General features: G+C 42.2%; 2 protein-coding genes across 3 annotated transcripts in view; one reads left to right on the forward strand and one right to left on the reverse strand.

Annotated features, from left to right (window-relative positions):
* Positions 1–10,710, reverse strand: part of ppp1r1b (protein phosphatase 1, regulatory (inhibitor) subunit 1B) — a 19,604-nt gene extending 8,894 nt beyond the window's left edge. Inside the window, exon 1 of one of the 2 annotated variants that reach the window (XM_035654632.1) lies at positions 10,248–10,710. In XM_035654632.1, coding sequence (XP_035510525.1) covers positions 10,248–10,361 — 114 coding nt within the window. In that variant the 5' untranslated portion in view covers positions 10,362–10,710. The remainder of the gene's footprint in view (positions 1–10,247) is intronic. The other variant, XM_035654633.1, reaches the window with a different exon arrangement.
* Positions 10,711–20,502: 9,792 nt separating this feature from the next.
* On the forward strand, positions 20,503–25,381 carry LOC118323358 (neurogenic differentiation factor 2-like). The gene is given in 3 exon segments (XM_035655310.1): positions 20,503–20,828; positions 20,831–20,861; positions 23,360–25,381. Coding segments are annotated over 3 exon segments (1,341 nt in total). The 5' UTR covers positions 20,503–20,596; the 3' UTR covers positions 24,438–25,381.
* Positions 25,382–27,139: the final 1,758 nt, after the last annotated feature.

A 27,139-nucleotide genomic window follows, 5' to 3' on the forward strand; every position in this document is an offset into this window, starting at 1 on the left:
TGTTTCTCCCATCTCTGCCCCTGGCGAGGTGGAAGCCTGGGGCTCTATGCTGCTGTGAACTCTGCTGCCTCTGCCTGTCTGACACCTGCTACCAGCCTCGCAGGGCAGCCTGAGGTGGCTCACACAGAGACCCACAAGAGAGAGCAGACACCAGATGTTGCTATGACCAAGCCTATGTCAAGGTCTTGTGGCATTAAACTGGGGAAACTACTGGATTGTTCTGCTCGTTAAGTTATGTACCATGCCAACAGATTCTCACATTAACTCTAGAGCCTGAAACTATTTGTCAATTAGTCAATTAGTTTATTGACAGGAAAATAACCTGCAATTATTTTGAATCTTTTTCTTTTTTTCAACAAAAATGCAAAAGAAATCAAAATTACAGCTTCTCAGTTGTGAATATCTGATGATTTTTTGTTTTGGACTATTGATCAGAACAAATAAGACTGTGAGAAACACAATTGTCTCTATTTTCTGATATATTTCAATATCAATCGGGACAATAATCAGCATATTAATCAATAATAAAGAAAATGCTGCTGCTTTTATTAACTCTAGTTCATTCAAATGTTTGTATCATGGCTTACATAACATCCCTTCCCCATTTTACATTTTACTTTACCACAAATTTCTTGTTTAGTCTAATAACTGTAACACATATTACTTATGTTTTTTAGGGTATGTTATGTTACATCATTCTGGTTAAAGTGATGGTAAAGTGTGGGTCATTACTCTCTTTTATGGAAAATACAGCGTTGGATAAACCCAGAGGTATTTCTTCTTTTAATAAATATCTGAAGAAAAACATTTCTCAGCTACTTATCAAGTACAAAGTTCAAAAGTGACTATAATAACCCAGGCCTTGTGCCTATATCTAATATTTTTCCTTTTTTTTCGTGAAAACTACAGGAAATCAAAAGCCAAAAGTGGTCAAAGCTATTAAAAATGTGTCATTGAAAGAGACAGTCCCAGAATAAAAGCAGGAAAAGATTAAAAACTACAGAGTCCAGTTTAATTTATTCAGATGGAGATAAAAATAGGAATGATGAGATAAATGGAAGGTGAAATGATTGTGTGGGATAATTGAGGTCCCTGGGAAGCAAAATCTTTACCTGAACCTGTGTGTGTGTGTGTATGTGACTGGCATCACGTAATCATCATGGTAGTCTTGTGAAATGCCAAGACATGACCTCCTAAATCAAAAAGACTACCACTACTAAAAAGAGTCTCCATCCCAGGTAAATTATAAAACAGGTTGTAAAGTAGATGAAATTACAAGAAAACAATGGAACCATGGACATCAACATAAATTCAGTTGTAGCAAGAAGACACATGATCTTTTTTTCTTCTCTTTAATGCGCACAACATGATTGTGACAGTGGTGGTGACGTGCTACTGTATGACATTGGCAATGCCAGATGACATAAACACAGATAGTAACTCTAGTAATTTTCCAGCCTTAAAACCACCCCCAAGTTACATAATATGTATGTGACTTCCTCATTCATGCCAACCCCAGGGCACTGAGTGCGATTACTCCTGCTACGCTTTATCCCTCCCCCCTCCCTCCTCTACTTCACTAAACCCCCTGCCCCCAATCTCCCAAACCCTCTCCTTCGCTGGCAGCAATTGTTTTTGTACTAAGATCAGTCAAGCTTCTGTGGACTTGCACTGAGGGGCTCTAAGCAGACTGCTGTGGTGGCCTTTCAGCAGCTCCACAGGTGTACGCCTGCAGGCTTCCCCGAGAGGCAACAGACCCTCAATAAGTCTCACACAGAGTTCTGGTCTCAATAAAAACATTGGCTGATGGATCATAGCATAGAAAGGAGATACATCAGTTTACCTAAAGTTGATGAGTGAATTTGAATAATGTGCTGAGTCTGCATTGTGTGACAAAGGAGGTATGATCCTCTTTTCTTGAGTTTTTATGAAACAGACATGCCTTTATATTCTTTACTTTCACTGGCTTGTTGATGATTTTGTTTAATCTCCATAAAGCACTTTGGAGATATGTTTTGAGATGTGCCATATAAGTTTGAGTGCAATTTGAGGCAAGGAGGCTAAGTAGTCAGGAAGGAGTCTAATATAGGACTACAATACATCATTGTCTGTTGTGTGGGCTACATGAGTCAGTGGTAAATTGTGACTTTGCACATGTGTGTATATGTGTATAAGGTATGGGTGTGTTGGCTTAGCACAGTCTTGCATACCAGCCTGGGTGCAGATCATCTGATATGGGTCTGCTCCCCAGAGGCCATCCTCTAAGCTGGTGCACTCGTGGCCGGGCCTATAAAAAGCAGCAGCAGTAGGACAGCATAAACTAGATCGGGGGTCTCTGGGGCCTCGGCGGGATGAGACAGAAAAGCTCTAAAACTCTGCCCCACACCAGCGCTAACAGTCAAGCTTCTTGAGGTGAGTCAGCTGTGCAGATGGCCTCAACACAAAGACAACACAGAGAGAAACACACCTCAGATTATCTCTTTCCCTGTCAGCTTACAGCTCTTGTGTCCAATATCACTGCATTACATCGGGCCATCCTATTAAGCAGCATGTGTCAATTCTTGCAGATAGATGTGGGAGCATCCATATGAAGCTTTTTTGAGTCTTGATCTCTCCCTCATAGCTATAACCCAGCTCCGCATGGATAGATATGGATTTGTACAAGATTGATTTGCAGTTATGGCATCTGCCCACAGGCACATGGCACTACTTCACTCAGAAATAAGCATGTGCATGGCATACAGGACACCAATGGGGACATGCTCAAAATGTTCAGCCAGAAACTGTGGGAAGGCAAGTAAATTTGCAATGCAAAGAAATGTAGGTCTTGTTTCTTTTCCCTCCTCAAATATTGTTTCTAAGTGGTGTGACTCTGCTGTTTCCAGGGAAGATGGATGATGTTGTAAAATCAGCTCCATTGGGCAGCACATATCTCATTTACACTAACAATTTCTTTCTTTTAGACTTAAACCCTAACCCTCCTTACAACCTCAGGTATGTCTGAATATAAAGTTCCTGCTCTCCTTTTGAGGCCACTCATCTCGGCTCCATCTCTGTGAGAGGTGCTCTGCTGCAGTTTTGTTCCCTGTCTCTGTTACTGTGATCTTTGTCCTGCTTGAACTCTAAAGAGCAACTCAATTAAACAAAGTCACCCTTTTTTTCTGAGCTTTGCCCCTCCCCCCCACAGAGCCTTTTAAAAATGAAGTGGCAGAACCCATGTGGAGCTCTAAGTGCAATCTAGAAATGGGTTCAATAACACCATAAGGTGAAAAATTATCCCTCTCAGTATGAGCATTGAGTGTATGTATTTCTTGCACAGATGAATTTCAAATAATACACAATCTACATGTTTTATGGGTATGTCTGTTGGATATGTTTTTTGAGTTGTATCAACCGTGCAGGGTAACTTCCAAAAATGGCTCAGCTGTAAAACACTGATGCAGTTTTGCTAATATGCAATGGATGGTAGTTAACTGGAAATTAGGAGGAGGATAAGATAATGCACCACAAACAGTTTTTGAGCTAGAGGCAAAATATCAACATGGTTAATTGACATCATCAAATCTGTGTCTTTTGTTTTGTTAGTGAGCATATTCAAATTGGGATTTAAGGAATTAGGTTTTGTGTTTTGCTCAAAGAATTGGACACAAGGTGCAGGATTAAACCTAAACCTAAACACCAGGCCACTCTGCCTCTTTGTGACTAAGCTGGCAGACAAAATGTTTCCATAAGCATGACAAATACACAACAAAAGGCCAAAGGTGATCAAATCTATAATGTGACAAACATCAATGTCATCCACATTCAGGCTATAGCCAATCGTTACTAACTGAAAGTGGTGCCAGGCAGCTTCAACAAGGCTTCACTGAGTAACACACACTTGTCAAGTTTCCAGCTGTTTCAAAGAGGGTCAAGGACATGGCTATGCAAATTACAACCCCAAATGTAGCTCAGTGAGGTCCAAGACCTGTCAGAAAGACATTGTGTGCTTATTCCTATTCAAATTGAAAGCACCATTGAAATCCCATAAGTCTGAGAGGCTGCTGCATGTTGCTTCTCAACATTCACATAATACTTTTGCAGTGACCTTTGGCCCCACCTCTGGCTAACTGAATAAGCAGATGGGCTGGAGATAGCATCTGGAGGGGGTCTCCAATGACCCCAAAATAGGAAATGTAATTATGCTGCACCCACCGGCAGAATGATATCATATCCACTCCCCCACCCCCTTTTTTCCTCTGTCATACAGTACCCCCCAGCATTTACGTAATTAGCTGCTGGTAGCTGTCCGGCCTGTCGTTCCACAGACTGTTGGAAGAAAGGTTTACCATTACAACACAACAGTGATAATGGGCCAATGGCTGATGAGTGACAGGAAGCCTCCTGCCAGGCCACAGCGCACACTGCAGCAACACACAGGGCAAGGCGACAACAGGAGAGGTGCCAATCAAAGTTTTCACAGAGACGATGGCATGGTTAGCAACCTGCAAGGACATGGATAATTCTCCTTCTCCTTCTTGTTCATGCACTCAAATTTAGTGGTGTCACATTGTGCAGCTGACAAAGACCAGTTCCAGAGGTCAACAGGCAGGTACAAACAAAGGACAAAGTAGCTATAGTTACTCATCTGCAACATCATATGTACCCACAGGTGATAAATGAAAAAAAGGTTACTGTTGATTGTTGCTATGCAGCTTACAGGTCATTGCTTGGATGCAAAAGGCATGTATAAACCCACTTAAGTGTAAAATTTCAATGTCACTTAGGATTGTCAGATTGTTAGCATTTAGCTAAAATGGCTCAAAAAATAAAAGAAATTCCTTAATTTATCAGCATAAATTCCAAATATCAGGTTTGTGTCTCAACAAAGCAAACCATTTGTTACTGTGATATTTGTGCGTAACCTTGTTTCTGCTTTGGGTCATTCCCCTCTAAACATATTGATGATGACCTGATGTGCCCCAGTGCAAGCTCATTAAGTTGCAGGCAGATAAACATGAAAAAAAATGTCTCAAGTACAGAGATTACAACAGGCACAGCAGCAATAACATAATGTCTTCTTTGTGTTGATGAAACAAGAGTGGAGACCAATCCCATTTGTTTTGAGTCACGCCTTTTATTAATATGCCTGCATCAGTCTTTGGTGAGAGAAAAGGACTCCAGTTCCTGAAAATGAAACCAGGAAGGAGGAAGGCAGCTCAAAGGGGCAGTTTAGGGTCCAGATCCTGACACAGTTGCAACTACAGTAGGAGAGTGCACTGTCTCGAGAGACAATGTGCAGGTTACATTTTCAATAACCAGAGTAGACAGATTATATGGAGACAAACCTTCATCCAATTCTAAAACAAGAGCGATGTAAAATGTCAAATTCAAAGTGAAAATGACAATAAAAGAATCCACCAACACTAACATGTCCACCATGCACATTGTCCCTAGCGGAAAACAAGATTCCAAGTAGAAGCAGTTGTTGATCACTTGCGGCCCCCACTGGCCAGAAGGAGGCCTTAAGAGGAGTGAGTAGTCAGCAGTCAATGGCAGTATAGAATAGAGCAGTCAAAGTTTTTCAAACATTGCGAATCAGTGTAATCACAAGAGGTCCTTGAGCATACCGTCATAAATGTGATGAGTCCAGTAGAATGCAAAATTACCTGTGGACAGATACACACACGGACACACGACCAAATGCACGCCCCCTCCAAGCTTATGCCTGGTGGAGATAATGAACATACTGATGTCTGATGACATTTGGTGACAAGTCAGCTCCAGATCCCGTCCAGCCTTTATCCCCCACCCCAATTTCTCTCCCTGCTGTGCCACTGTTGCCTTTCTAATCCTCTTCCTCTCCTCTCATCACAGATATGATTTCTGCTGTTATTGCTATGACCAGGGTTAAGAGATAAAGTGCCCTGGATCCACTGTGATTTCTCTGCAATGTAACAGATAGAAAAAAATGTGGATGTGCAGTTAATGATGAATACATATTAGGGGGGCTGTTTCTCTTCATGGACCTGATGACAGCTGGACTTGGTTTGATTAACGATGATCCCTGAAGCGACAAATGAGTGACTGAGTGGGATGATTACACTAACTAACAACAGAGGATTTGTTGACCACAACGTGAATATCTAAGAGGAGGGCGTGTTGCAGCATTGCATGCCTCCATCAGGATTTGTACAGTGCTTTTGCATGCCTAGGGTACAGCGGGTAATGGCACATTTTCAGCTTACTGTGTACAGTGTCATCAGGTGACAGATCACTCTACCCATGCTCAATATTTATGTTTTTTTTTATCTGTGTACACATTACACACATCCATGTGCACAGGGGCCAACACAAGATGATAGATTGTTCAGTTAATATTATCATTAGCATATTATCATTAAGACATCAGAATAAAATGTAAATGATTAAATTGAATAAACAGGCTTTGGTGCACAGAAGCTACAATGGTGTGTTACAAGTGGAAAAGGAACATGAAAGGAAACTTTGTGCTAAACTGCTGTAGACAGACACAGGCCATGAAAATGTTTTTGTAGTCATTAACTAATCAAAATGCCTGGGCTGTCAAAAACTGGGAGGAACTAACACATATGCAACTAACACAAGACAGAGACCCATTGATTGTGTCCACTGTAATTACAGTGGCAAGGCAATTAATCTTTTTTTAAATAATTTCTTTCCCAATTTGTTTTTGCCACTACAAACATCTACCAACTGCATTGGACAGGCAACTTTGAAAGGAACATAAAAATACATTTTCATAAAACCAAACACGTCATTGGGCAAACTGAGTCACACCACTACAGTGACATTCTTGATTGTCCACATGCAAGGGAAAGATCACTGCACCCTCTTGCCCAGTCCCAGCATGCTTTGTGCTATCCAACAAGATGTTCTTTCTGGTAGTGCATGTTGACAGTCCCCCAGACTGCTAATGTTTACCCACAAACACACACTGCATCAAAGGTCGCTGTTTGACGTTTAACCTAGAGAATGGACTTGGGAGGATGAGGGATGGGGTGAGCAGAGTGGGATGGGCAGGGGAACCTAAAGTGTGCCCTCCAAGACCCCTTTAGACTTAATATAGATTAATGTGGAAGTGTTTTCCAGTGCAAAGCTTTGGACTGATGCCCTTTCCTTTCCTTTGATATTCCCTTTCATATTCTGAGTTTCCTATAAAGGATCAACATTAGCTCACCAGATCAGGTTGAGTTGAGAGAAGAGAAACACGGAGATATGTCTGCTTGTTGAGTCCACAGGGAGGCAGACTTGGAGGGAATCAGGGATGCAGCGTCTGCACCATGACCCTAATCTCTGCCCATTATGCACATTACCCTACATCACTTGCAAAGCAGGCAGGATTGGTGTGTGCGGGTGTGTGTGGACGGGGGGTAGGGATGGTAAACACAGCCATGTGCTTTCTCTGTGTTGTTGCAAACACACACAACTTTGATCATGACTAAATGTGAAGAGTCATCATCTTAAAAATCTTATTCTTGGAGGACTAGCAGAACATAACGTCAGACGTACTGAAAAAATGCTTGGGATGCCGTTTGATAAACAAAAATGTAAATAATATGATGGCAAATGCTTTCTTGAAAAATTCTGGTGTCAGAGCTTGAGGGCTTGAAAGATTGGAAAGTCGTATACAGGGTCTATTAGTGAGTTGTACTAACTTTAATTTTCTTAGAACAACTGAGGAAAAATCTGTCAGTGAAGTGAGGAAACTTCACTTATGTCCCAATTTTATTCAAGTGGCTTTCAGGCTTGCCTTGGACAATACACAGAACCCACTGAGAACAGTTTTCAGAGGTTGGTAGAAATCTGCTCACAGTGAGTCAATGGATTATCCTGGAATTTTTAGGGCATTTTTCAATCCTTGGTGCACCACAAACAAAATTCCATTTGTCTTCAATGTACTTGATGAAGATGCAAGCCACAAATGTCTCAAAACTTGTCTAAATAAAACCAAGACAATCTGCATGGCTAATTACCATTATGGTAAGTAAGAATGAGCTTTTTGTTATAGTATGGGTAACTTCTTTTTATGGTACACCTTGCAGACATTTAAATTGAATATATTCCTTCAGAATTAACGTTCACAAAAGGTGACAAATGTCCGGAAAGAATATTTTGCACTTTCAAGGCTTGTACTAAAAGCTGCCCGTATTCTCCCCAATGTGCAATATTTCACTGAGTGGGAGATATGGAAGCGTCTCTCACATTAACACCCAGCCCATCAAAGAGCAATCGCACATAAATATCTACAAACATATAACAGCACTGATGTAAACAACCTATCAAACAGATAGAGCTGTCTATTAAAGTTGACCTTTTAGATGTCAACTGTGGGGGAGCTTTGGGCAACATAGTTGTGCAACCTGTCTCCATAGTAACAAGGCCCCAGCAGTTTAGTCGATAGTGGTTTTTGGGGTTTAAATGCCATCGGAAAGAACAGTAAGGAGTTACCGGTTGTGTAACAAGTTCGGAAGAATGGGATAGTCATTGCAACTCATTAGCAAAGACGGACTTGTGGGCGACAGTAATTGCTGTGTCAGGGGAGGGGAATGAAGTAAGTGTCGTTAACCGTTACCCCTGCCCACCCACACATCCCAGGAGGCTCTCATCAGCCTCGGGTAGATGCTATCTGCTTTTAAACACACATAAGCACATCCTTCCCTGAACGCCCTTCGGTTTCCCATACTCCCCTTCAGCGCAATTGTTGCTTTGTTGTAACAATCAGCGTTCATCCACCTGCATACACATACATACAAACAACCAATTCCTTAAAATAGAATATCATCAACAACCAACCTAAGGCTTTGTATTTTTTATGATCTTGAAACATCTACATGATGTAGGTGTTTGAATAAACTGGTGACACGAACAGTAGTACCAAGCTGACACAGAAGCTTAAGCACACACAACCTATCGGAAGGTAAAGGCCAGGGTCGGCCTGGAGGAGAGCTAAATATAGCTGATCACTGTTTGACCATAAGGTGATTAAGCAATAAGGTCCTCCCCAAAACAGAGGGAAGCGAGAGATTTTTAAAAAAAAAATGAAGTAGAAGCTCACATATGGTAGATTGACATCCTGTGGTTTCTTGGAAGAGACGATAGGTATCAGAACAGGATGAAAGGGCATGAAAGATAGAGAAAATAAGAGGGGGAGGAGGAGAGTGTGTATGCTTAAATGTGAGTGGAAATCTTGTGAAGCCTTGCGAAACATTTCCATTTTAGCAAGTCATTTAGTCTCAGTCTCAATTCACTATCAGTGTTTCGAATGAGAAATCGCTTTAAAGCTGGTAGTGTAAGGCAAGAAAATCACACTTTACCACACTATCTACAAACAAACTTGTTACAGTATGAGGGTACATGATGATCAGTCAAGGGAAAGATGGAGCATGGTTGCAGGTCACTCTAGTTCATTAAAAGCCTCTTTTATGCAAGCTGTGAAACAAGGACAGTTCCCTCAGTAACTGACCCCAGACAGGTTAACCCAGTGATTAGGTTGTGTTTCTCTCTCTGCTTTCCTTCATATAGCACATTTATTGCTTTTCTACCCTATCTCTCCTAGAGATCTCAGGAGGGATGAGCCATTGGCCTCGATCTACCTCGGTACTAAATGGTTCCTGCTTTGGCCCAATTTCCCCTGCTCTAAAATAAGAGCACATTTGAACTAAAATGAAATACCAGAGTTGTCTTGTCAAAATGAGCATGAACATTTCACAGAATTATACAGACCACGCAAACAGACACAAGAAGAACGTTCAGGTGACAGAGGTCACACACACAGAGAGAGTCAAGCAGCCAAAGATGGAAAAATTATTAACAGTGGCAGTGACAAAATGTCAAGGGCTTGTTGTTGCTCTTGAGTTACAAAAGAGTGAAATGTCGTAATGTGCAACATAATGACTTTCATGTCAATGTTACATTGTTGAACAGATCACGATGAGATGAGACAGCAAGGCACTAATCTCATGAGGAAACAGAGAGAGGGAAATGTCATCATGATTTCTCAAACATGTGGCATACAGACCCAGAAAACCCAGCTTTGCATGAGGAACTTGTCAAAAATTATACAAAACAGAGAGAAGGGGGATGTAGAGTGAAGGTGTTCCAATGTGGAGACTTTTGACTAGAAATGGTACAGCACTTAATAGTTCCACTAAACAATGCAACCCCTCGCTTGAATATCTGGTTGGAGGGCAGAGGGTAAATTAGTCAACAAGTGCTGCACTGCTCACCATCTCCACTTGCCGAGGGTCCAGGTTAGTGGGTGCAGAGGCCGGCACAGCAAACTGGATCTTCCTTCTCTCCTTGGGCTCCCCATCGACCTCGGTCGACACAGAGGGATCCATGGCTCTGGATCCTGGCGGTCTGACTCCCAGCGGAAAGGAGAGACCGCTGCCAATAATCACTATAACCTCCCTGGAGGAAGCTCCCACTGCTGGGTATAGTCCCACTTCTGAAGACTTGTCTTCTCTCTCCTGCCTCACTCCTTCACACCTTGGCTCCCTTCTTCTCTTAGAAAAACAACAAACTGAAAAGGCTCTCTTTTTTTTTTACTTCCTGTCCTCTTTCCCTCTCCAGCAGTTGCTAATATTCTGCTCTACCTCTCTTTTTTTCCCTGTTTCACTCTTTCTCCCCTCCCTAACAACCTGTGCAGCTAGAGTGAATGAGGCAAGTCCTTAGATCTGGCTGTGAGGGAGAGAAGCTGGTGGGTAGAGGGTGGAGGGGAGGGGCCAAGGTCCAAAAGAAGGTGGAGATATTAGGAGAGAGAGGAGGAGCCAGAGCACATAGGGGAGGAGAGCAAAGAGGATGTAACAGTGAGTGGAGGGGGGGAACTGTGTTTTTTCTATCTATCTAAGCTGAAGTTGATTTGTAATCAGAAAAAAAATAATCTCATCACATCAGCTGAGCCTCTTTTGGCCTCTATTTGTGAATGAGAGATTTATGCTGAGAGAGGGAGGGAGCAGGGAGTGCAAGGAGGGATAAACAAGAAGAGAAATGTGCGGAGTGTGCAGAGAGGAATGTACATGGGCATCCAGCAGCTAAGTCCCTGCTACTGACATCCCTAGATTTATTAGGCTGGGTGGTGTTATACGTGATGCTATGACCAATTATTTTCTATGGAACCCCACTACAATTACGGCGAAATGCTCAGGTTCCATCCTGTAGAGCTTCATAAATAACTGACACGGTCTCATTAAAATGTTTATTAACATTTATTGTAATATAATAATGGAATAACAAACAAGCACAACAGATGTCAGAACCTTGATGACATTGGAATCTTTGAATGAAAAATACAGATGGACGATGGTGGACGTAGATGGGGAAGGAGAGAGGAGGCAGATTGTTGATGGCGATATAAAGGGAATAGAGTGAGAGGGGCAGTTCCAGTGCTATTTTCAGGGCCTTGCCGTTATTTCACTCACATGGCAGAGGGATTTGGACAGTGAAGAGAAGTGGATTTGGCCTCAGGGCAGAGTTGAGCTTTGGCATGGGCTGAGGAGGTGAAGGAGGAGGAGGAGGAAGAGTGAGGTGGCTGGAGGGGCTTGGTGGGCAGAACAGAGAACAAGGTCAAGGTGTATATAGTGCTCTGGGAGCGCAACTGTTGTCTACAGAATCAGAAATTCATTAAACAGTCAACTGAGTGTTTATCCCGCTGGTCAGAGCAAGCTGAACATGCCAGCCTGTTATTTATTCACTGTTTCCGTGCGGGTTGGACGAGGGGGGGTGGTTTTTTAAATGGTTTGTCTGGATGTTTGACTCTGCTACAAAGCCACTCTTGTCTAAAGCAAAGCAACACCTCCACATGCCTGGAGGTGGAAACTCATTATTGCATCTCTTCATATACATGAAGTCTGAAACGTTGTTGTTTAGGTTTATGAAAATATTGACAAGCTAGACAAAATGCAGACTGTCTAAGTAGTTTCTGAAGAAATTTAATCTTTTTCAGTCACGCGATCCCATTTGATTTTGTTCCAGTGTGGTTGCATAACTTAAGCAGGAATTGTGCAATATTTTATTAGCAATGTTTAATAGGCTCTGTTTGAGAGTCTGACTCACAACAAGCCACAGAACTCCAGCATTTAATGAAACCAGTGAATGAGTAATTGTCAAATAATGAACTACTAAACTTAGAAATCTTTTTTAATTAAAGCCTGGGCAATCAGGGAGTGAGGGGCAGCTTTTTTTATGAGGTAGAAAGGCCTCATTGATGGTGTTCTGTCTAAGGAGGATGTAATAGGCTGGTGCACCCAGGTGTCTATGTTCTCCCTATAAACAAATAATATACAGATTCAAGACTGAATCTGATCTGTACAAATATGTTTAACATTAACGTTTGGTTTTAGAAGAGCTGTGATATGAAAATCACAGGAAAGAGCTGGTGTCTTGTCAGCACAGGACATTTAGGCTGCTTAGAAAAGGACGTTTTCTGGCCCGAGACAGAGGGAAATGCTGACAAAGAGCAGTGCTGGTGTCATACCAGAACCGGAGCCAGGCAACTGGGCAATGTAACCAGGCTCAGCAGCTTCTATGGGCAGAGGCAAAAAGACCTAACAGGATGAGAGAAGCCACCGGACAAGAGTAAATGTCGGACTGACTTTCAGTTGTGGGGTAGTTGGGTAGTCCACAATTGCAAATATGATATTTATGGGGCTAAAACTATTCCTAGCATCACTATTGGGTGTGGTCAAAAGTATGCTCTGTTGCACTTGTAACCACACCTACAGTGATGTCACAAGGCATCAGCGTATACTTGTACATCACTGCAGCAAATGAGAAATTAAACATGATCGAAGCAATCCTTTGTGCCAGACTTCCTTTCCAATTATATTTTTAACAATTTTATTGGCATACGCTGACCAGTATAATGCTTCTGTGTCAGCCCATGGAAAGTTTCCACGTTTGAATGATTAAGCTGCTCTATTCTATTCAACTTTGTTTGCATCACTGTAAAGCAGGAGTTTGTTGCACAGCCCCAATGAGCAAACCTGGGAGGACAAGCCAAGATAAAACTGGAAAGAACATGAAAATAATCAAACACAGACTAAACAAGCAAGTGCAAGGCTGGCACAGTAAACATAAATAAGACGATCAGCTGTGATCTGAGACTCCAATAAAAGATAAGGCACTTAATCTCCAAAAATAATCACAGCTCTCTGGCAAAATAAAATGCTTCTTTCAGCCTCTGTTTGTCTATTTAGAAAGGAAAGTAACTGCAGATAAACACAAAGATGTTTATTAAGAAAAAATTATCAATCAAGTAAATTAACAACATGTTTACAGAAAAATTAGTGACCTAATTACAACTGGTCAGACAAGAGGGTGCTACCATGGTACATAAACCTCAGGGACTTGTAGGCTATGTGCTGCACTACACACAGGAACACAATAGTTTACTTAAAGAAAGTTTGATGTGATTTGTAGAAAAGGATATTAGCACATGTGGAATACTTACAGTTGCACAGTAAGAGCCTATAACCATTTTTGTATTTTACTATAGGTAGACTTAGAACAGAGAAACCATGCTAAATAATACTGTCTGAATTAGAGCACCAGCAAATCTGATTTTTTATTTTATTTCAATTCTCGGTTCTTGGGCAAATGCAACACTTTTCTTTATTCCTGGTTAAATGTGAAGCTCTTTGGCTTTGTGTAATATGAAGAAGGTAAACACTTTAACAAACACCAATATGTCAAAGCAGTAAATAATGAAAATGTATAGTGTTGCACTACAGACACAACCCCCCTCCCCCTCTGCTGTATGGATTACTAGGGAGACAAATTGTCAGGTAAGCTTTCAAACCTATGAACACAGAAGTGTCAGAGCAGCCAGGCATAGTAAAATCCTTGGGCAGTCTGTCATATTAACAACATTACTCCACACTGCTGACACACTGACAAGTAGAACAAAATGCTCTAATTGGAAAACACACTATATTTGCACATAAATTGATTAACAAAGGAAATCACCTGTATTTTCTGCCTCAGTGGATGTTGATATTTCCAGTGTCCTGACGCTGTGCCACTTTAATGCATTTGTTAACATTGGATCTGTTATTTGTATATTGTTATGTAACACCTGCCTGCCTCTCTACAGCGTGGTTTTGAATACCCCTGGGGGTGTCTCTATTTGTTTGTACCTCTAATTAAACCTCATGTCACTTGCTCTACCCGTGATGCTGCTATGTGTATTTACAGACATTGGCTAAACCCATCTATATGCAGGCTCATACATGCTTCTATTTTTATTACACTTCACTGTGTTTACACATTTTGTGTCAGGGATGTCATTAAATCACTGACAGAACCTGGCAAACCCAGAGGAAAAACCCCTGGAAGACAGATCACACTTACAGGCTGGGAACACCAAGCGTGATAATAACTCCAGCAGCAAGCAGGGACATGCTGTACAAAATGTGTGACATGTGCACTGTGCACTGTACACACACACACACACACACACACACACTGGAGACACTCCAAGCCAGCTCCAAAGACAGATTAGGAGAAAGTGTGTAATTCTATCTCTGATACAGGGCATCTTGTACCATGTGACAGTCAGTGGAGCAAGAGCTGATAAAAACCTCCCTGTTATGAAAGTAATTGACAGGCCCCTCAGCCCCCCTACAGACGAGACCCGATCTGCTACAAGGACCAAATGCATTCTTGGTGTGCATTCCGAATGAATTAAGAATAAAAAAACAAACTGAACAAGAAACAGAGGGAGACAAAAATCGTTATTAGAGTCCATTCAAAAACACTCTCTTTCATTCTACCTAATTCTCTCTACCTGCCAGGTGCTCTATAGCAGTAATAAGCTGATACCTTCACAGGGGATTTCAGGGACAAACATCACTGTAAAAGGTGAGATATTCCATTAATCAGGATCACAGAGAGGCTTTGTAACGTCATAGCAGGTGTCCTGGTAATTTTGTTGAGGGGAACAGAGAGGCACTGCCTGTCAGTCAACACCTCATTTGACTCCGAACTCATCCCCCTCCATCCAGTTATATAACATACACATCGCACAATACACAGGTACTGCTCGCAGGAACAGTCATTGTCACATACACCTGGGAAAGCTGCACTGCCAGAACCAGGTGGTTGTGCTGCACTGTGTTGGTGATGAAGGATGCACGGGCACCATCTGCTGTCCTGTTAGTGTAATTACGATTTAGAATGAAATGTTATTGATTATTTTTTTCTTTGCCCCCATCCAGAGGTGACAGTTCAGTTCTTTGATTCATATAGACGCACACCATTTCTTGTTTGATTGATTCTTTCATGCTTATACTTTTTTTATTAAGACAATCAAGAACTACGTAACCCAGTGCTATAGAGTTTTACATACTATTTCAGAAGGGTGGATGTTTCTTGAGGCCAGGTTGTCGGATTGACAGAGGGTTTCTTCAACCACTAGGTCCCCTCTGTGGAAGACCTGGCCCAAAATGGGGCACTTAGCACTGTACATTAAAATATGTCAGAAAAACAAAGGGACAGAAAGGGGATTACCTCTTCAGCTTGTTATCATTGCAGCATCAGACCAGTATGCATCTGGAATGTGTTGGGACAACACAGAGCATTATGGGATAATCCCTGAGAATTTAAAAAGAGAACTACAGGAATAAGGAGATAATGCATATAAGAAAAGAGACTAAGAGACAGGAGAGAAGAATCTAGAATAGGCTGTCTGGAGGTGTTTTTGGTGGTCTTTTAGGTAAAAGAGGGCTGCCTAGAAAAAACCTGCACAATGTAAAGTACTATATACCTACTGTCTTACAGTTAAGGCAAAATTGTATAATACTGACTCTATCACCAAAGTTTCTGCATTTCTTCTCTAGGGCACAGGAAAAAAAATATTTTCAACACTTTACTTTTTAACAATTCCTTTACTTGGTATATATATATATATATATATATATATTTAAAACTTTTTTATAGTGTGTAACAGGCAATACACTGAGCTTATACCTGTTGAATGGTTTTATGGTAATGGTAACGGTGATAATTATAAATAAATTCCAGTAGATGGCAGCCTTCTGTTACATTTGGCTTTTAGCATCATCCCCGGTTGACTGCAAAGAGCTTTCCAAATGGGGGTTAAAATTGAAACTGAGGTGCTCATTTAGGATAAAATAAAATTTAAAATGTGTCACCACTGACATTGAATAGATGTACCAATCACTATAAAGTGGCAGGATGCAAACCAACATACTATGGATGCAGAGAGAAAATCTCTAGATGAATTACTGGGACCCAAGAAGGAATCAATGTGACATTACTAAAAGGGTAAGGATGGGAGACTTTTTAAACTTTGATTTGGTGATTTCAGTGAGGTAGACCTGTGTGCAAAATAAACAGCACCTAGAAAAACCAAATATAGACATGAAAAATGACAACAGAGGTATGAGTGTTTGTGCAAGTGACAATATATGAGTGTATATGTGTGGGTGGGTGTAAAGAGTAAAGTGGAGTGGGGTGTTGGAGATGTAGCAGGTGGAAGACATGGTGGAGGCAGAGACAGAGGAGGACGTGGCAGTAGGGCAGTGATTTAATTAGCACCCTCTACCCCCTCCAGCCCTTCACTCATAGCATCAATAATGCATGGCCCCTTGTTTCCACTGCCATAATTAATCCTCTCTTACTATAATTAAAAGCCAAAAATCCCACAAGATGGTTCAGCTTGGCCAGGCACGGGTTGGGTTGGCACGGGAACTGATGAAAAACTCCAGAGCTTCACACACACACCCTGTGGACCGACAGACAGACAGACATGTTGACAGAGAGATCAATAGTCAACCCAACTCCAATACAAGCAGAGTGAATGAGGCATGAAGGAAAGCTGAAATACGCGGAAAATGTGACATGCAGGCAAATTAAATGAATGAATTTGACAGACTGACAACATTAACCATTTCTTGAAAATGTGCTTTTGTGCATCGTATTTGTGAATGAGTGAGAAAGTGAGGGAAGACCGAGCCAAGCACAAATCTACCAACCCCAGTTCCACTCCTTTGAAGGGAGGACGGTGCACACACACACACACACACACACCTACACACAAATACTTACACAGGCATCCTTCTCCCAGATGAGGTTTGTCTCCACTGCAGCCAAGCCAGACGAGAGGGAGAGGTGGAGCTTTCTGATGCTGCAATTAGGACCACACTGTCTGGGCGAGCAAACAAGAATGAATATTTCAGTCCGGAGATCTCCATGGGTACCTTTGGTGGGGGCCTGGCACACCTACAGGCACACACACACACACACATACAGACACCCACACACACATTCACTGATACACAATTTACCACGGCTGCCAGAATTATTCACCTCCCAATCACAGATGCCACAATTATCACATCAGTATCACTGCGTAAACGATGCCAACTGTTATGCTCATTGAACTATTGTACAAGGTGTACAATATCAGTATAAATATGCATCAGTAGGAGCAGTCATAGTATGTAGCTGATGGTTTCTCCTTTGTGAAAGTAGGAGCAATGAGCATACAAGCTTGGCCACATGCCAGGAAATAAACCAGTTGGTAGAACAGAGGTCATATCTCACATGGAACCTATATTTCTTCTTCTCTCTCTCTGACTTTCTTACTTCCTGAGACAGAGTACTCACCTCGCTCACCTCAGCTCTTCGGGCTTCTCAGCATTTTTAAATGGTGCTTCACTTAAGAGTGCACATCCTCTTCACAGCACACCCCCAGTTACACACAGGACTTGTACAATAGGAGCACTCCCTCTGGTGTGGGTTCATTGTCGATGCTCCGCGCAGCCCTCCTCCTGCCCCGCCGTCCTCTGCCCCATCTCCACTTGATTTATCGCTCTAAAATACCACTGCACTAATTAGTCAAGTAATTAATTAATAGGCATTTGCATTTGTGCATATGCAATTAGGGGGCTGGAGAGAGGAGAGTGCAGATGGGGTCCGGGAGTCTGGTGGGGGTGGGAGGATGTGTGTGTGTGTGTGTGTGTGTGTGTGTGTGTGTGCTGTATTTCATATTTGTTGCAGTAGAAGTTTGCACTCCTTCCAGAAAGACAAGGGAAGTGCAGGTCATCACCTCACATGTCTGACAGTGAGAATGGGAGGACAGGAGGGGGAAGATGACAAAGGTATGGAGGTGTGGCTTGATGACTTTGAAAGGCTATTGGGTGTCATTTGACCATAGAGGGAAAAGAGTGATGGAGAATCTGATATCTTAAAGGGAAAGGGCTTCAATTTTGCATTTTGATTACATGCATTTAGCCCATGAAAAAGCACAGCAGGTGGCCCTTACTTAAGACTAATCCGCATACAAACAGGAGGCAAAGTCATTCTAAAATATCATAATTCCAAACAAGCTCTCCTCTGGCGTTTCAATATCAGATCAAAGCCTCCTTGATTGGAGTCGCCACTTGCCCAGCGCTGGCTAAAGCCACACTGTTGACATTTAGCATTTATTTTGGCAAGGTGACCTGAAGGTTGTTTGGGACTTGTTGAGAAGCATCAGCCCCCCTCCCATGGCCGCAGCCCTTGCATCTCCCCCCTCCACAGCACAGCTGAGGTAGGATAGGGCACCGATTTGGCTGGTGGTGAAGCTCAATGCCCCTCGACTCCCCCTCTACATACACACAAACACACACACTGTCACAATCACCCCACCATTGTTTGGGGTAGTGCCAGGTTACCATCCCCTCATCCCTTATGGGATGAGACACATTAGTGAATGTGTGGCATCACGGCTCCCTAGCCACAGCTGCCACACTACTGGTGACCCCAGGGATGACCCTGCAACCCCCCAAACACTCCCTTAGTTGTGGCGGAGGAGATGTAGGGGTGATCCAGGCCCAAGGACATGATGAGTTTCTATCAGCTATTTCTCAGCCTCCATGTCCCTGTTCCCTCAGTCCTGTGGGTGTCTTTGTGCCAAGTTGGACTTGGTGGTCATCGAGCTCATTTCTCCCACATTAACTCCACTAATGTCTCCTAAATTGAGAGATCTCGGATCTGGGATGGACACAATACAGCAAAGCAGGCATACTGAAGGGACCAGGATGCTGATGGCAAGGAATTCTTTCATCTTCGCCACCGATGTGCCAATATGCCTCCTCCTAAATCTTGGGCACCTCTGCCAGTTCCTACCAGCACCAATTCCCTGTCATCTACAGCGACACCCCCCTTCCTCCTCATTTTTCATACATCCCTAGTGGGCCTACACACCTGGGTCTCTCTCTCTCACCCTTCCTCTTACTGTGTTTTTATGTCTCTTTCCCTCTCTCTCTGATGCTCGCCCCTGCAGGGGCCCCTCACTCCACATTGCAGGCTGGAAACACCAGCAGTAGCTCTGGCAAACCTCACATGTGCAGACATAGCTACCAGTAAACATTTGATCTTCACACTTAACCACATGAGCACCAGTTCACATACACACAAACACCGTGCCTGCAGCAGAAGCCTATGTAATATTATATGTTTTAATCTGACTCATTTTCAGCATTGGCAAGTGGGTCATCCGCGCCCAGCTTGTGCCCAAAAGAGTCAGAACAAATCACAATTGGTTTTGGTTGTCGTTTCTCTGAATACGTTGATGCATAATTTGATCCAATTAGGTAAATAAATAAACAATATGCCTTCTGTTCCACCGCCTTAATGCACTTATAATGCATCCCCATCCCCCTACCCCCGCCCTGCTTCTGAACCAGAGATGTGTCGGAGGGTAAACCCTGCAACTAAAACTGGTTTACCCACCTTTCATTTGCTGAAGAGTTAATTGATGTAATCTTATAATAGACTCCATACAGTCATTTTTGTATTCTCTTCTTAAACAGATAATTTGTAAATGAAAATAGAGTCTTTTAAAGAGGGCAATTGATTAATTACTCGTGTAGATATGATTTTAAAGCAGAACTTATTTGACTTGGCTTCATATTCTATTTATTGTTTTGTCACTTAATGCATATAACAGTGTAATATGACTGAGACTTATCTTGAAATCAACATATATGTTGATCATAGTTTACCTCTTATAATCTTTCTTATGGTGACTGCTGGGATATTTGTGCAGGCAGGTCTCCTCTAAATTGCATTAAACATTGACTAGTGAGTTTGGCAGTTCAATGAGAACATTCACAGGTTTGATTAAAAAAGATAGCCTACATCCCTTGAAGCAGCAGCACAGGTCAACAATGATGAGTTTTGTTGTTCCACCATTTTATTTTCTCCCTCTCTCTTCTGTTTTTCCTCCTTTTTTTTCTGGCTGTGTGAGCACTAGTGCGGTGACAGATGGCGAAGCCCTCCTCCTCCTCCTCCACCTCGTACCTCCTCCTCCTCCTTCTCTCTCTCTCTCTCTCCTTCTCTCTCCCTCCCTCTCTCTCTCTTTCTCTGTCTCTCTCCCCCCGCGGGCAAATCTCTCCGAATGCGGGCGCATGTCAATCAAGGGGCTCTCATGTGATGGCTCTTGCCGGTGACGTGCCAGCCATATGGGCGCTGGCATCACAGCCTTAGCTGGTATGTAACCCCGTCCCCGGTAGCTCACGGTTGCCACACGCGCACTCACACACACACATACGCACACATACATGCATACATGCTCACTTACTCACTCACACATATACGCACAGACACGCCAAGACGCACGTCCGTTCACAAGCTCCAGTTATTGGAGTGTGCGCGCTGGGAGAGGAGCACCCCTAAACAGCCCGTCAGCGCCAGTGAAAGAGAGCCGCGCGCTGCCTGCACCCATACACTGACAGGGAGCGTTGGTTCGCTCACTCGTGCGGTCCCTGAAGATGGTCTGAAACTCAAGCGCGTTTTTTTTTTCCTCCCATCCCTTGTGAAGAGCTCGAGCAGAGGTAAGTTGGAACATAAACAACACTAACGAAAATAAATAAATAAATCCTGGATGCTGAAGTGTCCGTCCAAAATGGAGGAGAAAATTAATCTGATAAAAAGATAAACAGATGTAGGCTATGTTAATGCAAGGTGTCCATCTGTGTTTTATGTAGTTATAATGTGGGTTACTGTCAGTCGTCTGTTTTGGTGGCTTAAAGCACCTTTATCGTTTACAGTTTGTAAGGTAAAAGGCTAATCTACTGGCATGAATCCATATGGACATCTAATGTATATTCGCCTTGTCTGTGACTTTGCTGTGGTATGTACCTATCGATCCACAGTATGTAGCCTAGTCTGTTTAAATCTGGTGACAGCACACTTTGAAATCCATTCTAACAAAAATCGAATAATAATAATCATCATCATAAATGGATATACAAGGCATTTCCATGTTTGTCTTTTTATTAGCGCGCTTGCACTAATAGTGCCTCCTCAGTCCCCCGCTCTCCCTCTGCGTGCCCTTCAACTTTTGACATGCAAATCTACCTGGATTATAAGAGCTAAAATCAAATACCAAGCTCGGGTGAAAAGGCAAGAGTCTCCCGGTCCCGATTTCGCTCCTCCAGGATCATTTACAAGGAGAAGTCCTGAGGATTGGAATAGCCCCCCTACAGCAGCGCTGTAAATAGATCATATCGGACACTAATTTGATTTAGAGATTCCTGCGTCTGGACCTTGATTCAGAGAAACAAAAGACAATGAGTATGGAGAGATAAACATTTCTGTGGAAGATTTTGATCCCAGCCCCGTTCTCTCAGTGAAGGACGTCCTCAAGCTTTATGGGAGATTTATTGATGATTTTGTCGATGATTTTCACGTTCAATCTCGGAGCAAATGAAAGGGTGGGACAACGCCATTGACTGTGACAGGCAGTGTGCAGCATGATTTATCTCTGTTTGTCTAGTTTTATCTTCAACAATCTATCTCGACTAAACATTGTTTAAACCACAGTCCTTGCTGTTACAGTGGAGCTAATGCAGGGTTTTGCGAGATTGGATAATTGTGTTTCGCCAGTTGTGTTTTTATATTTAACGAGGACTAAAGGGATACAAGCGATTTCCATCTGTAAAGGGTTATCGCTGACTAAAAGTGCTTTGAAATCAAGCACTCGTGCATACTGAATTATGTGTGAAATCTATTTCGTGTAAGCTGCATGGTCTGTTAATTAAACGTTGTTGTGTTTTTTTCTTCTAATTGAGCAAACCTCCTGAGCCTGAGATTTAAAAACTAGATTTTGCCCCTGGCACACCCCCCGAGATAATTAACCAACCATTACAGCCTACCCTACCTTGGGCTGCAAGTCTATCTGCTGCTGCACTATAATAATAGATGGGAAGTGAAACATGTTAGGGAGTAAGCCAATGGAGGCTTATTGAAGCTGTCAAAGATCACCTCGTCTCTCTGTAGCCCTTTTTTCTGGGATGGGACTGCATTTACTAATCAAGTGGTAGGCTGATCAATTTATTTTTTTAAGCATGTTTTCTTTATAGTAATCGTTAAATACGTAATTGGTTAATAATATTCAATTGTGGTTCGTTATAGCTGAGCCTATAATGATTTGAGATATTTTTCGAAATATCTTGCAAGCATTTTTCGCCAAACCACATTATTATTATTAACATTATAATAATAATTATTATTATTATAGCTGCGATAACATAAATAAAAGTTTTATTTTTTTTGTATTGTTTTTTTTTTTTCAAGGTGTTAATCATAATTGTAGACAATCTTTCCTTTAGGTTCTTGTTTGTAGGCCATGATATTAAAATTGGTTTTCGAAGCTTTTTTGCATCTTGAGTCAGTATATGTCTGTTAGCCTTAAATTAATAATCAGTGTGACTTTAAACGGAACTACAGCCTATCAATTAAATAAAATCCCCCTTGCCTTCTCTGAGGAGAGGTGTATGGTGTGGATGAATAGTGCTGGAATGCAGCCAGGAGTGTATATGGGCGTCAGGAGGAGTGAAAGTGGGGGCCCCCATGGGACCTGTAATGTGGCCCCTGCCGCTGGGACCCGCTGCGAAAGGACGCGACAGGGCACACGGATGACAGCAGGGAATTAAATGGGGATCCGTCTGGCTGTAACCCAGCGCAAAGCTTTGAGAGCTGATTCCTCTACCGTTTTTATTTCCCTCAAATTTACACTATTTGTCCTTCAGGCAAAGAATAACGACTCAGGTATATTTTATAACAAAAATTCACTATCTTGAGCAAGAGTGTTAGTAACCTAACACCCTGAAATCAATATATTTTCTGTGAAAATTCGTATTATGGAAGTATATTTTATATTCGGATGATTATGGTGACGTGCGCAATAGTGCGTTTAACCTCATACGACTGTTTTTGCTATTAAGTCATTATGATAGAATGTCTTCTTTTTGTACACCCATATAGACAATGTGTATGTGTCCTGCGCCTGTGAGGCCTCATTTTCGATTTCCCTTTATCTTCTCTCCAGAGCCACAATGTTGACGAGGCTTTTCAGTGACCCCTCACTACTCCCCGATGTGCAGAAATACTCCGGCTGGGCGGAGGACAGCGATTGCGAGAGTTCCAAGATCAAAGATGAGGACCAGGACACCCAGGACGACATGGAGGGATCTGATCTGAGAGGAGATAGCCGGACGCAGTCCGAGCACGCCGGGGACGATGACGAAGACGACGGGGTAGAGGAAGAGGACGATGGCGAGGATACAGAGGGGGACAGGCCCAAGAAAAGGGGCCCCAAGAAGCGCAAAATGACCCAGGCCCGGATCGAGCGCTCAAGGATGCGGCGGGTAAAGGCCAACGCACGGGAGCGGACCCGCATGCACGACCTGAACTCTGCGCTCGACAATCTGCGTAAAGTGGTGCCATGCTACTCCAAAACGCAAAAACTGTCCAAAATAGAGACATTGCGGTTGGCCAAAAACTATATCTGGGCTCTGTCGGAGATACTGCGCTCTGGAAAAAGGCCAGACCTTGTGTCCTACGTCCAGACGCTGTGCAAGGGACTCTCCCAACCCACGACCAACCTGGTGGCGGGATGCCTGCAGCTAAACTCCCGTAACTTCCTAACCGAGCAGCAGTGTCAGGATGGGGGGAGGTACGCGTCCGGCTCCTTCTCCATGCATTCCTACCCCTACCAGTGTGCGCGTCTCTCAAGCCCCCACTGCCAGCCGGGTTCGAACTCGCATCCGCTGAGGACGCACGGCTACTGCTCCACTTACGACTCTCTGTACGGTGGGAGCGGGTCCCCTGAGTATAACAGCCCCGAGTATGAGGGGCCCCTCAGCCCGCCCCTGTGCGTCAATGGCAACTTTTCACTGAAGCACCAAGGCTCTGCCTCCCCCGAAAACGAGAAGGGATACCACTACTCTATGCATTACTCCGGCCTGCCTGGCTCAAGACCCACCGGGGCCCACAACCTGGTGTTTGGCTCCTCGGGGTCCCGGAGCGGCATTCACTCTGAAAACGTCCTGCCTTACCACGACATGCACTTACACCACGAACGGGCCCCCGTGTATGATGAACTGAACGCGTTTTTTCACAATTAAAATGAGAAACCTATCGTGCGTCCCCTTGCAATCAACAATCTATCCACGGCACACTTTTTGAAAAGCTTACCTGCCAGGATTTAGGCATTCTGGAGAGATGTTTCACTCGTTGTCATTAGTGTTTTCCTTTCTATTTTTTCTGTCTTAATTTTTTGTTTTGCTATAGTCAGGGATGTAGTGGAGGGTAATCTACCTAACCCACAATCTTATTGTTGCGCAACAGAAGTTATCCAGCTTTTAAAGCTGAAATAAATCTCTAAAAGGAAATTTGATAATCATATCAAGACCTAAGGGAATTTCAAAATATTAATGTAAAGTGAGATTTGTGTTTGTATCGGTGATTGTTTGCATTTTGATGACTGGAAGTCAAAGTTTACCCACTTGTTTATTTACCACTACATCACTGTCTACAGTTACACCTTGACATTGGCGGTGAATTTCTAATAATATGAAATTAGGAATAAATCAATGAACAAGCGAATGCAAATCACATCACGCCTGTACGTGCGACATTTAGGAGGTTGTGGTTTTTGGAAATGATGAAATCTAAAGAAATGCTGAACCGGTAAAAAAATGTGCAAGTAGGGTTGTTTTAGAAGAATCTGTTCTCCAGCAAATCAATCGTTTCGCATCTATGCAAAACCCAACGAGACCACAAAGAGAGGCCCAGAAAGACACTGTATGTTCATCAGCACCGGCTGCACGCACGGGTGCGCGCAGACACACACTCACACACACTCACACACACTCACACAAAGACAGACAGACAGACAGACAGACAGACAGACAGACACTTTGGAATTAACTAAATCTGACAATGGCTGGGCTGGCCAAAATGGTTTAACTTCTAAAACAATCATCAAAATACAATGAAATCAGACATTTTCTTTTTTTCTTTTTTACTCGTATTTATTCATATTGCCTTTATTCTTCTATTTGATCCATTGCACTGTATTTTGATTTCATATTCCATTTTGGTTCAATATTTCCGTTTTGATTTGCAATGCTATGTTAAATAGATTATTATTATTATTATTATTATTATTATTATTATTATTATTATTGCACGTATTTATTGTGTTGTTTTTGTAATTAATGTTAATAGTCTATGGAAATGAAGGGATCCCATGTGTTGCTGAGCATTTTTTCATAAAATTCAAGTCTTTCAACTTTGTATTCAACCAACTGTGTGGTAAAATAAAATGATTCTAAATGAAACTGTGCAACTTGATTGATTTATTTTTTTACTCCAATTGAGCAATCTTGGCATCCTTAAACATACAACATTAAATAACTCTAATGTGTATTTACTCCCCACACTCAATAATTCGTTTTCCATCGAATTTAAATGGTTCATATATTTGTAATTGAAGTATATTGGAATAATTAAAAGATGCAGCTTAAGGATTTTAAGAAAAACATTCACTTGCATCAGGCTTTTTTGTGTTATTGGATAAGATGAGGCTTACCGTGTCTGGTGCCACAACCTGCAGGAGTTCCTCACAGAGCCTCAGGGCCTTTATCTTATAAACTGAAACAGGAGGGAGAGGGCAGTGTTGCCATTCTCTCCCATGTAAACTGGTGCCAATGCGTCATTTGTGCTTGGCAAACAACTCAAATGTACAAAGCAGTCTTTAAAAATGTATGGGGTGATTTGAATTGCAGACCTTGGAATGAAAACAGATTTGGTGTAAATTTTGATTCAGTGACTGGAGAATAAAGGCTGACTAGAGTTTGGACAAATGCAAACAGTGCAGGTTAACTGATGCCTACTGCATTCAAGGTCAACGCGATAATAGGTCTGCTTCCTATTCTCTTGACCATTAAGAAAAGAGGTGAGGAAGACATTCGTTTCAGCACCGCGGACAGCTCCTGCAGCTGCCGTTTGATTCAGCTTAAAAACTGAGCTGAGCTTAAAATTTAGTAAAAATCTAAATAACCCAAACATACTGTGTGCAACAAATAGTATGCTTGACATTCACATCGCAATGCTTCAGAAGCTGTGGGTCACATTGTGGGAGTTATTTTTATCCCAGCATCTCCAGGACACACACGTTCTGCAGGTCTGTTGGTTTCACACCAGGTTTCCATTAATGCATTGATGACAGAGCCTTGACGACTCACACGAAGACATAAAAATAATAAAAACACACCTTCACTGTTTTTTTGATGTCTCATATATTCATTTCTTTCGATGCTGCACATAGACCCGAGATCAGTGCTAATTTAATAGTAGGCCTATTTGTTCTTTATTCCTTAATCTTTTTTATTCTGTAAATAAAACAATGAACTTTGCGGCATTTACATCACACTGGAAACACAGCTTTAACACATCTGACAAAATGTAAATATTCGTTATTTTAAAAACGTCTTTATTTTTTATTTTCTTCGTTTGATTATGCATTAAACATCAGATATAAATTATGAAGTCCCCCCCCCCATTTAGTTTCACCTCTTATAACTTTAAACACACATCTCATATTTATGTCATACATTTTAAAAATTGAGTCATATGGCGTTATGAATACATAGATTTATTCATCCTGGGTTGTTTAAATCAATTAAATCTGTAAGCTGAATATATGTAAACATAACTATCTCACCAAACAGGGAAGGTTAAATAATAACTTGTCTTAGATATAGAAATGTTAAATGTTATTTAAGAAAAAGAAAAAAACTGGTGACCACACACACACACACAC

Source organism: Morone saxatilis, unplaced genomic scaffold (genome assembly GCF_004916995.1).
Source record: "Morone saxatilis isolate NCDOM2014 unplaced genomic scaffold, NCSU_SB_2.0 Contig14, whole genome shotgun sequence".
Lineage (NCBI taxonomy): Eukaryota > Metazoa > Chordata > Actinopteri > Moronidae > Morone > Morone saxatilis.